A 14168-nucleotide genomic window follows, 5' to 3' on the forward strand; every position below is an offset into this window, starting at 1 on the left:
TCTTTCTGAAAATATTTAGACAATAGCTGAAGCAAGGGGCTATAGATAGCAGCGCACAAGTAGACAAGAAATGCATGCTGGGCCGGGCATGCCCTGAGCTGGTGAAGTGAGTGCTACCAACGCTTCAGCTTTTGGGAATCTCGCTCCCTGCCTCAGTCAAATTGGGCGCGCTCCGCTCCAGCTCTGCTCCACTCACATACTCTGGTACATAAGCACAAAATAGTCAACCCAAGTCGAAGCTCTTTTCTTTTGTTTCACCTTTCATCTCACACACAAACACACATACAGGCACGCACACACACACACACTCACACAAATGCACATGAGAAAAGCAGAGATTAAACGTTTGGGCTTTATTTGGATTCATAAATCATGACTTGAATTAAAAATACTTTTGTATTTCTGTTCTCTTTCCCTCGTTGTCTTCGCCTATATATTTTACTAATTGTCCTCCATTGTTTTGTTGATCCAGCTAATGTATTTAGCCACACGGGTGTACACTCCATATCTACCAGTCTGTCCACAACCCACACCCCAACTGACAATACCTGCAGCCCAAAACCGTTTAGTACTATCTTCCATCAAGACGTACGCCCCTCCACTGTCCCCCGTACAGGAGTCCTGGCCCCCCTCAGGTACTCCGGCACAGAACATGTTGTCTGTTAGAACAGGGATCGTCTCTGTTGGCATTGCTGCTTTTGCACTGTTGACAGAGGCTTGGCACTTATTCCCGTCCACTACTGGTAGGCGTATGTACCTGAGCTTGTTGGCAATGATATCATCTTCTTTGATGCCAAAGCCTGAGACCATACTGATAAAGGATAGAGGTCAGGAAAGAGGTCAAGGAGTTACTCAGAAAACTATTGCCTTACATTGATTAGCTTACCAAAGAACATTGATGAACTATGGACTGCTAAGGACTGGTTGTGCAGTTAGGCTACTTTAGATTTTACAATTGAATTTAAGGATGCCAAAAAGAAGTCATGAATTTAAGGATGCCAAAAAGAAGTCATGAAAATTGCAGGTTGCACTCTTGGCGCATTGACTACTTCCATGATAAGAATGAACACATTATGAAATGTGGGTCTATCTATCCCTTCAAAATGCACTTCCTCTTTGTGTTCTTATTGATGTCTTTAATAATATAAATGTTAATATTGTTGTTCAGCTTTCTCATTTTTAATGAAGAACAGGACAAGTCTGACTCACCCAATCTGGCCTGTCTTGTATATAGTGTCCTCTGGTGGCAGACACAATGGCATAATGGCAGCGTGGAATGTGAGTGGTTGTTGGAGTTTTATCAGGGCGATGTCGTGATTGTAGTTTGCATTATCTGGGTTTTTGTATTCAGGGTGGGGGTGGAGAGAGGCGACACCAAGAGGGGTGAGCTTTGCTAGTTTTTCTGCATCATTGTCTCCCATAAAAACCTTGAAAACAAAACATAATTCAACTTCAGAATAGATCTTCAACTTCTTCAAATCTGACATCACTGAAGGACTTCTACATACGGAATTTGAACGCTAGCTTGTGGTGGCTTTAGCAAAGTACTGAAGACTTCTCTTTGCCTGTTGTTACTCCAGATATTTAAGTGGACTATACCTTTGAAAACATAAGTAGGAAATACTTTTGTTCTCCAGTGTCCAATGAATTGATGGGTGTGTCATAATCTACCTACCCGAAGTTTCTCCTTTAGCACAAGTTTGCCCTTTTGCACCAGGTTATGAGCTGCAGTCATGATCCAGCGGTCCCCGATCACCATGGCCCCTGCTCTGCCTCCGTCCACACTGAGCATCACCTGCCAGGGGATGGTTTTGTCTGGGGCTTTTTCTCCCCCCATGATCCTCTGAAAGCCTGAGAGGTACACCGTGGGCTGGCCACAGACTGGGGATGGGGGGTAAAGTAGTGACGAGGGTCACACAAATAGATACAGGATGGTATATGCAGGATATGGTAAAGAAAATGGTACTTAAGGAGTTACCTGGGATACATGAGGGAATGACAGGGGTGTCAAGGTTGTCTCGCCATGTTCTATCTGCTGCACAAGTGTAGCTCACTGAAGGACAGACAGACAGACAGACAGACAGACAGACAGACAGACAGGCAGGCAGGCAGGCAGGCAGGCAGGCAGGCAGGCAGGCAGGCAGGCAGGCAGGCAGGCAGGCAGGCAGGCAGGCAGGCAGACAGACAGACAGACAGACAGACAGACAGACAGACAGACAGACAGACAGACAGACAGACAGACAGACAGACAGACAGACAGACAGACAGACAGACAGAGTGGTTGTCAACACAAATTAAATAAAAACATATTATTGTTTAATGAGCAAATGTGTGTGACTGATGAAGGATAGTTAAAACATCTCACCAGTTGCTCCTCCAAGGAGTGAGTAGAAAGGTTCGTTGCAGTGGTACTGAATGACGGAGAGGTGCTGGTTCTGAGAGCCAGATATGAACGTTACGCCTCCATTCAACAATGCTTTAGGTTCCCCACAGTCAATTACTGCACAGGAGAGCGAGAGAGGGAGAGAGAGAGAAAGAGAGAGAGAGAGAGAGACAGAGAGGGACAGAGAAACCAAAATACATCTGTGTTTAATATGGAACTTGACTCATGGGAATGTATAAGGTTGTGATCATAGAAATAGAATCAATTTCTATGGTTGTGACTCACTGTGGCACTCAGGGAGGGAGAGGTGCCACTGTCCATTCTTTTGACACATGGAGGCATAGCTCTTGATCTCTCTGCCATCCTGTGAGAGAGAGAGAGAGAGAGAGCGAGAGCGAGAGCGAGAGCGAGAGCGAGAGAGAGAGAGAGAGAGAGAGAGAGAGAGAGAGAGAGAGAGAGAGAGAGAGAGAGAGAGAGAGAGAGAGAGAGAGAGAGAGAGAGAGAGAGAGAGAGGCGATACTTCACAAGGGATATTTCCAGGAAAAGAGCCCTTGTAGAAAATAAAAAGACTGAATATTAACAAGAGAGAGAAGGAAGTATGAGGTAAGACAGAATGATAAGAGGCAGGGTAAAAAGGGATCGTTTAATCTCACCATCATTAGTTTGTAGCCAGGGTCACAGCGGACTTGGATGTAGTCTCTGTAATAGTACTGGGGAAAGTTTGGGGTGACTCTTCCATTGGTGATAGAACTGGGTGAAGCACACTGCACCCCTATGAACAACAACACACATATCAGGATTTCAGACCAGGGCTTTTTTAGTTAGGCTTCAACTTTGACCTGTATTCTCTGTTTACTTCCAGGAGGTTTTACCTTCTCACCTTTTTTCACTTCACTAGTTTGCATCTGCTCTTCCCTTCATACTCTCCCTTGCTCTCTCTTTCTCCCTCTCCTTTTTCATTATTTCCCTCTACCTATGTTCACCCTCTCTATGCATTTCCTCCTCCCTCTCTCACTCTGAGTAGTGTAGTGCAGGCTCCAGCCCTGGCTCAGACCAGCCCAGTCAGTGTGGTAGTCTAGCTGGACAGTGTAAGAGTTAGTGGGCATTAGTCCAGGACTCTTCCCTCCACACAGCTTCTGGGGTTCCTTGTCGGGGATGGACACCTGGGCGAGGCAGAGGAGAGATCAAACACTGTAAACAAACACAAAGCATGCTGTTCTGAACACACACACATGCATGAACACACACATGAACAAACACACACATTCAATACTTCATTCATGTACTCTATGGCCTGCTGAGGACATTAAACACGCGTAGCCAGTGGTCAGGGCATTGTACAAGTGTTAACAGTAACCAGTGGTTAGGGCATTGTACAGTGTTACCTGTAACCAGTGGTCAGGGCATTATACAGTGTTACCTGTAACCAGTGGTCAGGGCAGTGTACAGTGTTACCTGTAACCAGTGGTCAGGGCATTATACCGTGTTACCTGTAACCAGTGGTCAGGGCATTATACCGTGTTACCTGTAACCAGTGGTCAGGGCAGTGTACAGTGTTACCTGTAACCAGTGGTCAGGGCAGTATACAGTGTTACCTGTAACCAGTGGTCAGGGCAGTATACAGTGTTACCTGTAACCAGTGGTCAGGGCAGTGTACAGTGTTACCTGTAACCAGTGGTCAGGGCATTATACCGTGTTACCTGTAACCAGTGGTCAGGGCATTATACCGTGTTACCTGTAACCAGTGGTCAGGGCAGTGTACAGTGTTACCTGTAACCAGTGGTCAGGGCAGTATACAGTGTTACCTGTAACCAGTGGTCAGGGCAGTGTACAGTGTTACCTGTAGCCAGTGGTCAGGGCATTATACAGTGTTACCTGTAACCAGTGGTCAGGGCAGTATACCTTGTTACCTGTAGCCAGTGGTCAGGGCAGTGTACAGTGTTACCTGTAGCCAGTGGTCAGGGCATTATACAGTGTTACCTGTAACCAGTGGTCAGGGCAGTGTACAGTGTTACCTGTAACCAGTGGTCAGGGCATTATACCGTGTTACCTGTAACCAGTGGTCAGGGCAGTATACCTTGTTACCTGTAGCCAGTGGTCAGGGCAGTATACCTTGTTACCTGTAGCCAGTGGTCAGGGCATTGTACAGTGTTACCTGTAACCAGTGGTCAGGGCAGTGTACAGTGTTACCTGTAACCAGTGGTCAGGGCATTATACCGTGTTACCTGTAACCAGTGGTCAGGGCATTGTACAGTGTTACCTGTAACCAGTGGTCAGGGCATTATACCGTGTTACCTGTAGCCAGTGGTCAGGGCAGTGTACAGTGTTACCTGTAACCAGTGGTCAGGGCAGTATACCTTGTTACCTGTAGCCAGTGGTCAGGGCAGTGTACAGTGTTACCTGTAGCCAGTGGTCAGGGCAGTGTACAGTGTTACCTGTAACCAGTGGTCAGGGCAGTGTACAGTGTTACCTGTAACCAGTGGTCAGGGCAGTATACCTTGTTACCTGTAGCCAGTGGTCAGGGCAGTGTACAGTGTTACCTGTAACCAGTGGTAGAGGCAGCTGGGTCCATTCTGGGTGCCTATGTGCTCTATGTGGAAGCTGTCAGTGAAGTTGAGGTTGACGATGAACCCAGGCTCCACAGAGATGACGTACTGACAGGCCAGGCCGTGGGGGGATGGGTCAGGGTAGCCTGGGCTGGACAGAGTCCCCTCTGGTTCATCAAATATACCCCCACCACAGGACACTGGGGGAGAGAGAGATGTCCACAAGATGTGTAGGACTACAATACACACACACACACGCACACACACAGATAGAGAGTAGGTGTACTCACAGACACAGGTGCGCTGGTCAGGGCGGAGCTCGTAGCCATGGCGACAGGAGCACATGTAGGAGCCCAGGGTGTTGTGGCAGAGCTGGGAGCAGAGTGGACCAGAACCATCCTCAGGGTCTGGAGCTGAACACTCATCTATGTCTGGGATAGGGATGGAGAGAGGGATGGAGAAGAGAGGTGGAGGGAAGGAGAGAGATGGAGAAGAGAGGTGAAGGGAAGGAGATAGGTGGGGGGGTGTAGCTTAGAATCACACTGTGATGTCACCTTCCCTGAGACTTTCCTGGGGTTTGTGGTTTAACAGTGTTGTACGGTTGGCTTGGATTATGTATTAATGTTGTGAGCAGGGCATCTGATCCTCTAGTGGGGTTGCTACCTTTGGCCTGATAATGGGCAGAGAAGCCAAGGTGCTGGTGTGGCTCAGGGTTCGTGTCGTCTGTCTGAAGGACCAGGGTGAGCCTGTTGCCTGGAGACAAGAGTGGCCGGTTGCCTGGGTGATGTCCATCAGCAGAATTCTCCTGACCACAGAACTTTGCAAGGACCTTCTTGTCATATAAAACCTGGAATGACGGAGTGAAGAAGGTTCTTGGACATATTTCAATATCGGTAAGAAACATTTAATACATCCTACATTTTATAATAAGGTATCGAAGTGTTCTTTTGAAGCCCACTGACCGTGAGTGAGTCGTAGTAGCAGTCGGCGGATGGCTCGATGTCCAGGTGAGTGAAGCTGAGCTGGAGCTGGTAACCCTCAGGTACACTGAGGTCCCACTGTTGTGACAGGGCAGCAGGGTACGGCTGGGGGAACTGGGGGGACTGGACCACCCCATGTAGGGCTGGCAGGGACCGGGCCAACCGCCAACACTCACACACAGACACACACAGCAGCCTAGAGCAGAGCAACACAGGGAGAGAGGGCTGAGATGGGAGGTATAGGAGGAGTTGTGTGTCACAACGAGGTAAATACAGCCCCTTGAAACATGTATGTATGATGACTGATCAGAAAGAGAGCTATTTTCTGATCTGTGACCAGGAAGCAGAAGAAAACATAACCTAATGATGCTGTAGGAATCACATGTTCTTATCATCCTTCAGGATGAAGGCTCAATAAACGTTAAAACCACTGGCGTGCTGCGTAATATAAACAAACAGGTTATACTTCATTTGAACTCTTCCTCACACGTGCTAGTCACATGACATAATGTACTAGTAATGGAATAAATGGCATACACCTTCACGGCAGCTGGTCTGAATATGACAACTGACTTTACACACTCACTTAAGCAGTTGTTGTTTACGTTCACTTAGCTATAGCCAATGGGTTCAAGTATAGTGTAACCAAACAAACTCACCAGATGAATGGATGGGTCCAGTCCATGTTGAAGGTCCTGGCTACAAATGTTTCTGTTGCTATTGTTTTATTGTTGTGTGGCTATTGCTCACATGTATTAGACTTGAATTCCCTGCAGTCTGTGTGTCCTAATAGAGACCTATGGTGAGGTATTATGCTAGACTACGAGTCTAAAAGTCATGTTAAAACCTGCTCTGTTTGACTTGGCTGAAATAGACGAAGGAGAAGGGGGGACAAGAGAGAGGGAGAGAGAGAGTGAAAGAGACCGAGAGACAGAGTAGTGGTGGTGTTGGAGTTAAAAGGCTACAATTGACCAGTTCTTAAAGGTAAAACCTTTTTTACGTTAATGTCGAAAATGAAACCTATAAAAGACAGAATGCATATCTACCAGAGGTTGTAGGGGGGGATGGGGCGCGGGGGAAAGGGGGGGAAAGGGGGAGGAAGGGGGAGAAAAGGGGAGGGAGGAGAGAGCGAGAGAATGGGAGGAAAGTGTTGTGTGTTCAGTACTCTTCCCGTAAATTCTGTTTGAATAGTTTGTTTTGTTTACACATAGGGACAAACTCCATGCTGGCCTGGGTATGTCAGTTCAGGTCACATGATGCAGTGCTGCTACGCTGTTGATGAAGAACACACTGTACACTCAACACTATCCACTATAGCAGTCAGATGATCTACCTTTTTTAAACTACATCCCTGGTCATGTGTAGTTATGGGATATGACAGTCTACAGTAGGTTAGATAGATGAGACCCTGATGAAGGCAGCTTAGCTGTGGAAACGTTGGTATTTAGTGTAGTTATGGGATATGACAGTCTACAGTAGGTTAGATAGATGAGACCCTGATGAAGGCAGCTTAGCTGTGGAAACGTTGGTATTTAGTGTAGTTATGAGATATGACAGTCTACAGTATGTTAGATAGATGAGACCCTGATGAAGGCAGCTTAGCTGTGGAAACGTTGGTATTTAGTGTAGTTATGAGATATGACAGTCTACAGTATGTTAGATAGATGAGACCCTGATGAAGGCAGCTTAGCTGTGGAAACGTTGGCATTTAGTGCATTCGTTGCATCGGAGCCTCGAAAATGTGTCCAGCTTTTCTTTTCTAAGCCTACAGTGTGCTGTCATCATAAATGCAATATTAGTAATATATTGTGAGATTCACTTGAAAGTGTGTAAAATAAATAGAGGTTCCATGTTTAATGGACACAAAAAGCGAGATGTTCAGAGAACAGATGTCACTGATTGCCACTACAACTTATATTGGTCTAGTTCTCCTTCATGGTCTTCTTGATCAAGCAGATGTAGTTAGCCATGTGGGTATTTACCCCATATTGGCCAGGTCATACACATCCTTTTGCCCAGCTAATGATCCATGCTGCCCAGAAATGTACAGCCTCCTTCAGGACGTACACCCCTCCGTTGTCCCCTGTACTTTTAGACTTGCCCCCCCCTCAGGTAACCCGGCACAGAACATGTCCCCAGTTGTGTCCACTATCGTTCAGGGCAACAGCAGCTCTGCACATTTCCTGATCCACCACAGGAAGCTGGACATATTGTAGCTTATTGGAGATTTTCATGACTCCTACACTAAACCCTAGAGATAAAGAGGGAGGGAGGGAGGGAGGGAGGGAGGGAGGGAGGGAGGGAGGGAGGGAAGGAAGGAAGTTTTTGTGAGAAGACCAATTTTTGAGATGTCTCCTGTTCTGACAAACAGCACTGTAGCCCTGACACTTTCCAGCTCAGATGTGGAAGGCCATTCGTCCTAGGCAGATGTGATAGATTGAGATGCAGCCCATACAAAAAATTGATATCTCTAGTTTAAACAGACAGATTTTGATGGAGTGCGTCAATCGACTCCTAAGGATTATGACAGAATGTTCAAAGTCGTTTTTTTTTCTTCAATATTTTTCTTAAAGTTACGCACTCAAAAGGCACCCAATTGGTGGAACAACCCTCCTATTAAAATGTTTCCACACAGTATTGGTAGTTTACAAGACAGTAGCAGGAGTTTGCTTAGAATTCACTACTTTCCTGCACCCTTCTTGACTTTCCATCAATGAAAGTCTCACGGTTAGCCCCTTCAGGAAGAATGTATTACGGCTCATTGCAGTGGTGTTGAATGACAGAGGTACTGGTTCTGAGAGGCAGATATGAACGTCACCCCTCCATTAGGCAACGGTTTAGCGATGGTTCAGGTTCCCCACAACAAATCACTGTAGAAGAGACTGGAACCAAAAACTAAAATCAAATCAGATGTTATTTGTCACATGCGCTGAATACAACTGGTGTAAACTTTACAGTGAAATGCTGGCTTATGAGCCCTTCCCAACGATGCAGTTAAAAAAATTATAGTAAAAAGAAAAATAGTAACACAAGGAATAAAATACACAAGAATGGAGCTATATACAGAGAGTACCAGATCAATGTGCACAGGTACGAGGTATTTGAGGTTGATATGTACATGAAGGCAGGGTAAAGTGACTAGGCATCAGGATAGATAAGAGTAAAATAAAGAACGGAGTAGCAGGAGCATATGATGAGTGTAAATGTGTGTATTTTTGGTTTTTGAAAAGATATTTCACATCGGTTTAGATGGTACAGTGCTTGTTTTGTTACATAAACTGAGATTAGGCGAACTATTAGAATTTTTGCAACCAGGAAATGACAGAGCAATTCCTGCATATTGCACCTTTAACTCTTCAGGTGCCTTCAACACACAGATAAGACATAATGGAATTGTATTTCATTCTCACCTACAGAATATGGTCCCTTAACATTAAATAAAAGAAAATAAAGGAAATCAGTCAATTTAAATAAATTCATTAGGCCCTAATCTATCGCTTTCAATGACTGGGCAGGGGTGATATGAGACAATGGAGAAATGGACTGTCATCACTGCTGATTAAATGTATATCTTAAGTGTGACTAATTTACCCTGTCCAAAGGTATATGTTGGACACAACCATGTGGAAAACCTCCTCTAGTCTCCACCTCTTGAGGTCGCCTCTCCCCATATTCACCCTGAATACAACAATGTAGGCGATGTAAACTATGACCATGACATCGCCATGATCCATCTCAAACATCCAATCACATTCAATGCTCATGTCATGCCACTGTGTCTGCCAGCAAAGGACGCTAAATACCTGATTGGTCAGATTGGGTAAGCATAGGTCAACTAAAACAGTCAACTACAAATATCTAGCAGGGATCGTCAGTTGGGGGATTGACTGTGGACAGCCTTTAAAATCTGGGGTCTACACACGTGTGGCTAACTACGTAGACTGGATCAAAAATACCATAGAGGAGGAAGATTCTAAAACATTCTAAAATATAACTATTATGAATGTGTTTGTGTGTTTTAATGTTTTGTGCGTGTGCTTTGGCTATGTTACTGTAGAATAATAATGTGGAATCTGCTGTTGCTTCTGATGATGATGATGATGAGCATGCTCATGTTAATGACAACAATTGTGATAACAACGGCAAAGACGATGATGACTGCTACTTTATGACTTGCTCATACAGCTCCATATTTCAAGATACCACACCATCCCTCTCTAGGATAAAGATGATGATGATGAGGATGTTTCTTTCTCTCTCCTCTGGAGTAATTGACTGTGGGGAACCCGAACCGTTGCTGAATGGAGGGGTGACGTTCATATCTGTCTCTCAGAACCAGCACCTCTCAGTCATTCAGTACCACTGCTCACTACTCTCTAAAATAGTTAATGGTGAGACTTTTTACGATCATATATTTTTAACAATGTGAAGTCCATATTGAACCCTCTGAGTCCCATCTTTTTATTAAATTTCAATATTAAATATAGCTGCGAGCAGCAATGAACGGGGTTCACGGGATGATAGAAAGGACACAAGGTCAGTTGGATAACAAAGCAAGCACCCAATCATATAGGAACTATCTTCCTCTATGTGCAATCAGTGAAAGCGATACCATATTTATCTCTCTTTAAGTTTTTTTTAATTAATTTGTTTTATTTCACCTTTATTTATCCAGGTAGGCCAGTTGAGAATGATGCAAGTAAGTTGGTTATCTTTCTCAAATTCATTAGAGGCTAATTCAATGAGTCTATATACCATATCTGGAGTCAATCTGATTTATAGTTCATGAGAAGAAGATTTGTAAAGTATTTTTAGCATTAGCATGTGTGCTAACATGCATCTATTGGTACACTGCGCCATATTTGTATGCAGCCACAATTTTTTCTCAAAACCGTTAAAGATTGATGTAATTAGTCTAAATTCAAAATCTGGAGCTAATCTGATGTATGGTTCAGGACGAGAAGATGGATGCAGATGATTTTTTAGCATTAATGTTACATATGCAAAGAATGAGTTGTTAAATGCGGAAGACACATTTCAGTTGAATGCATTCAGTTGTACAACTGACTAGGTATCTCCCTTTCCCTTTCCCTAATAGTTTCTTTGTTTTTTGAGAAATCAATACCAAATTCAGTGTGGTTCATCTTACACTCTCAGGAAAAAAGGTGTTATCGAGAACCTAAAACTGCTCTTTAGCTGTCCCCATAGGAGACCCTTTTGAAGAATCATTTTTGGTTCCAGGTAGAACCCTTTCCACAGAGGGTTCTACATGGAACACAAAAGAGTCCTACCTGGAACCAAAAAGGATTATACCTGGAACCAAAAAAGGTTATCCTATGGGGACAGCCGAAGAACCATTTTGGAACGCCTTTTTATAAGAGTGTAGGGATGTCCATGATAGCGTTGACAAGTTTCAAGTTAATAGGCCTCTCTGGAATGGATTTTACAGTGGTTTAAATGGACATGTAAAATTTGTTTCAATAACTCAATAATTAGTCAATAACTCAGCCATATTTTGACTATCCCTTAGCTAACTTAAGGTATATACCATGGGCCTACAGTCCAAATTTAGTGTCATTTGATCCTGTCATTCATGATTTAAAGTATTTTTTAGCATATTTTAGCACATTAGCGAATGTGCTAATATGCATCTACTGGAATAGTGTGGCCATCTTTGAATGCATCAATGTTATTTTCTCAAAGTTGTTAGGAACTATTGTGATGAGTCCAAAGACCAAATTTGGAGTGAATCTTTAGTCCATGAGAAGATGTTTTATGGTTATTTTAAGCATTAGTGTTACATAGTAAAAAAGTGAATTGTAAATAGTTTCCTTACTTTTTTAAGATGGCAATGTAAAAAAACGTATAGGTGCTAGACATAGGATTTATTTAATAATTTTGCAATGATAGTGGAATGATCGTGTTTTACATTATTACTTACCCGCCAGAGTTGTTATTGGCTGTGATATCCACCTATTGATTTCTCCCACTGGAGCGGCATCTGTTGTCAAAATGAGAAAGATGTTCTGACTTTGTGGCTTTGTTATTTATTGGAAATCACGCTGTAATTTCCTGTTTGCTAAAAGTCCACACTTCGCTCAATTTCAGTTTAAATGCGAAAACAAGCACTGAATACTGTAGGGAATCATTGTACCTCCCTGGCGGAGAATCACTCTTGAGCCTTTTACTTTTGGTTTTGGCCCACCAGCTTCAAACAGCTGTTAACTCTATTTTTTGCTATTGAAAATATATTTCACAGCAATGGAAAAATTGTAATGACACTCTTTCAATGTACAATAGCTAGTTTCACATGCTCATCGGTTGCAAAGCAGAAAGAGGATCAGAACAACTATATGATTCTCCAATGTATCCCAGGTAACTCATAATAAATATGTACCCTCCTTAAAGGGAAAGGAGAACATTTTGAAATGAGATACAGCAAGGAGCCAATTTGTGTCTGTAAGTGTGAATGTGCATGTGTTTTACAATATGAATGAATGGATGTGAGTGTTCCTTAGTCAACTGTCACTGTCAAATCAAATCAAATGTTTTTGGTCACATACACATGGTTAGCAGTTATTGTGAGTGTAGCTGTCTATGTGTGCCTCTTGTGTATCTGTCCCTCTTTGTCCCTAGTGTGTGGACTTCTTACAGTGAACCTCCCAGGGATTGTTGGGGGAAAGCCAGCTCCAGCTGGATCCTTCCCCTGGCAGGTGTTGCTGATAGTAAATGGTAGAGGAGGAGGGATAGTTATCGGGGACCACTGGATCATGACTGCAGCACATGTGCTGAATGGAAATACCAGGGATGAAGATAAGGTGAGGCGATTGTGTTTATAAAAATAGCAGCATGGGTCATCTTTCTGACTTGGCTGCTCATCTGGGTCTGTGCTTGATATTGGAGGTCTTCACAGGTCCAAAGATCTGTACCTGTTCTGAAATGGACCTGGGGCTTTCCCACCCACACCCGATACGCATAAATAAATTTTATAAATATAAAGACCCTTTCCAAACGGACCTGAGGACAACTAGACCCTTTTTGTATAGACTTGGTCTGATCCAGACCGGGTCCGATTCGAATGAAGGAAGCAGCAGAATTTTTTTTTTAATCTACTTTATTAAACGGAGCTGATAAAGTGCAAGAGGAGGGAGAGAGGTGCCACTCTAGCAGGCGGGGGAGGGGCCGTACTGTGAACGAGTGACACTGTGAGCAGGGAGTAAGAGACTAGAGACAGCAACCAACCTTGCTGACTCGCTCTATAGTAGACTAACTGCTGCCATAGCTAGGATATTTATCATCAACTATGATTACGTAGTACCTGTCTTGACTGCATCAAACCGGGAGATGCTAGTTAAGCTAGCTAACGTTAGCTAGCTAGGCTAATTGAGGCTGCAATATTAAGTAGCAGCCCACCTGTTTGCTCTTGGTCGTTGTAGCCTTTTGCCCACACAGAGACTCTATGACTGTAGCCTATTGGCACTTTAAAGACTTTAGATTGGCCAAGAACAAGAACACGTACCATTCTCGTGAAAGCAAGAGCAGCAGCATAAATGTCTCTCTCTCTCTCTCTCTCTCTCTCTCTCTCTCTCTCTCTCTCTCTCTCTCCCTCTCTCTCTCTCTCTCCTCTCTCTCTCTCTCTCTCTCTCTCTCTCTCCTCTCTCTCTCTCTCTCTCTCTCTCTCCTCTCTCTCTCTCTCTCTCTCCCTCTCTCTCTCTCTCTCTCTCTCTCTCTCTCTCTCTCTCCTCTCTCTCTCTCTCTCTCTCTCTCTCTCTCTCTCTCTCTCTCTCCTGCAGCAGTCGTGTTCGGATGTATCCGGATCGGATTTGGGGTATTTGGATACAGGTGGATCCGTGAAGACCTCTACTTGATATATGATATGATACAAAGAAAAAATGACTGTCTGACTGCTGATTAGGGACAGTTAGAAAATTACTGGGGGGAGGGTTGGTCCAACTACAGGTGTCATAAAAAAATGCATCCTCCCCAATGTTAACTCAAAACAATGTTTATGATCACAAATAACATTAACTGTAGCAACCCTGTGTTATAAACGTGGATATCAATTTTACCACTTCAGCTCGATTTTGTGGCAGTCGATGCAGGGTCTACAGTCAATCACGGATTACAGCCCCATCACGGACATCGACGTCTTGCTCCCAGACGTCGATGTTGTGGGTTTGCTTGCAGTGCGGTAGCAGAGAGTCAGTCTATGACTAGGGTGGCTGGAGTCTTTGACAATTGTTAGGGCCTTCCTCTGAC

At 44.1% G+C, this 14168-nt stretch overlaps 1 protein-coding gene and 2 long non-coding RNA genes across 3 annotated transcripts; 1 reads left to right on the top strand and 2 right to left on the bottom strand.

Moving 5' to 3' along the window:
• Positions 1-333: 333 nt before the first annotated feature.
• Positions 334-6918, bottom strand: LOC115176822 (complement C1r-A subcomponent). The gene is made up of 13 exons (XM_029737151.1): positions 6569-6918; positions 5892-6105; positions 5593-5776; positions 5220-5360; positions 4924-5129; positions 3399-3546; positions 3037-3155; positions 2669-2747; positions 2366-2500; positions 1979-2053; positions 1676-1881; positions 1210-1427; positions 334-811 (listed from the first exon to the last, which is right to left on the bottom strand). The coding sequence occupies exons 1-13, from the start codon at positions 6592-6594 to the stop codon at positions 442-444; spliced, it is 2121 nt and encodes a 706-aa protein (XP_029593011.1). The 5' UTR covers positions 6595-6918; the 3' UTR covers positions 334-441.
• Positions 3988-4917, bottom strand: LOC115176825 (uncharacterized). Its single transcript, XR_003872289.1, has 2 exons — positions 4539-4917; positions 3988-4503 (listed from the first exon to the last, which is right to left on the bottom strand). It is a non-coding gene; the product is annotated as an uncharacterized LOC115176825 (long non-coding RNA).
• Positions 6919-11218: 4300 nt separating the features above from the next.
• Positions 11219-13795, top strand: LOC115176826 (uncharacterized). The gene is made up of 2 exons (XR_003872290.1): positions 11219-12727; positions 13703-13795. It is a non-coding gene; the product is annotated as an uncharacterized LOC115176826 (long non-coding RNA).
• Positions 13796-14168: the final 373 nt, after the last annotated feature.

Source organism: Salmo trutta, chromosome 37 (assembly GCF_901001165.1).
Source record: "Salmo trutta chromosome 37, fSalTru1.1, whole genome shotgun sequence".
NCBI classification, from domain to species: domain Eukaryota; kingdom Metazoa; phylum Chordata; class Actinopteri; order Salmoniformes; family Salmonidae; genus Salmo; species Salmo trutta.

Bases quoted from the DNA above. Each gene is read 5' to 3' on its own strand.
- LOC115176822 (XM_029737151.1), bottom strand. From the start codon at position 6,594: ATGGACTGGACCCATCCATTCATCTG. The intron at 2,748-3,036 runs GTGAGATTAAAC...TCTCTCTCACAG, and splicing joins CTGGCTACAAACTAATGATG to GATGGCAGAGAGATCAAGAG. The intron at 2,054-2,365 runs GTGAGATGTTTT...TCTGTCCTTCAG, and splicing joins ACTCCTTGGAGGAGCAACTG to TGAGCTACACTTGTGCAGCA.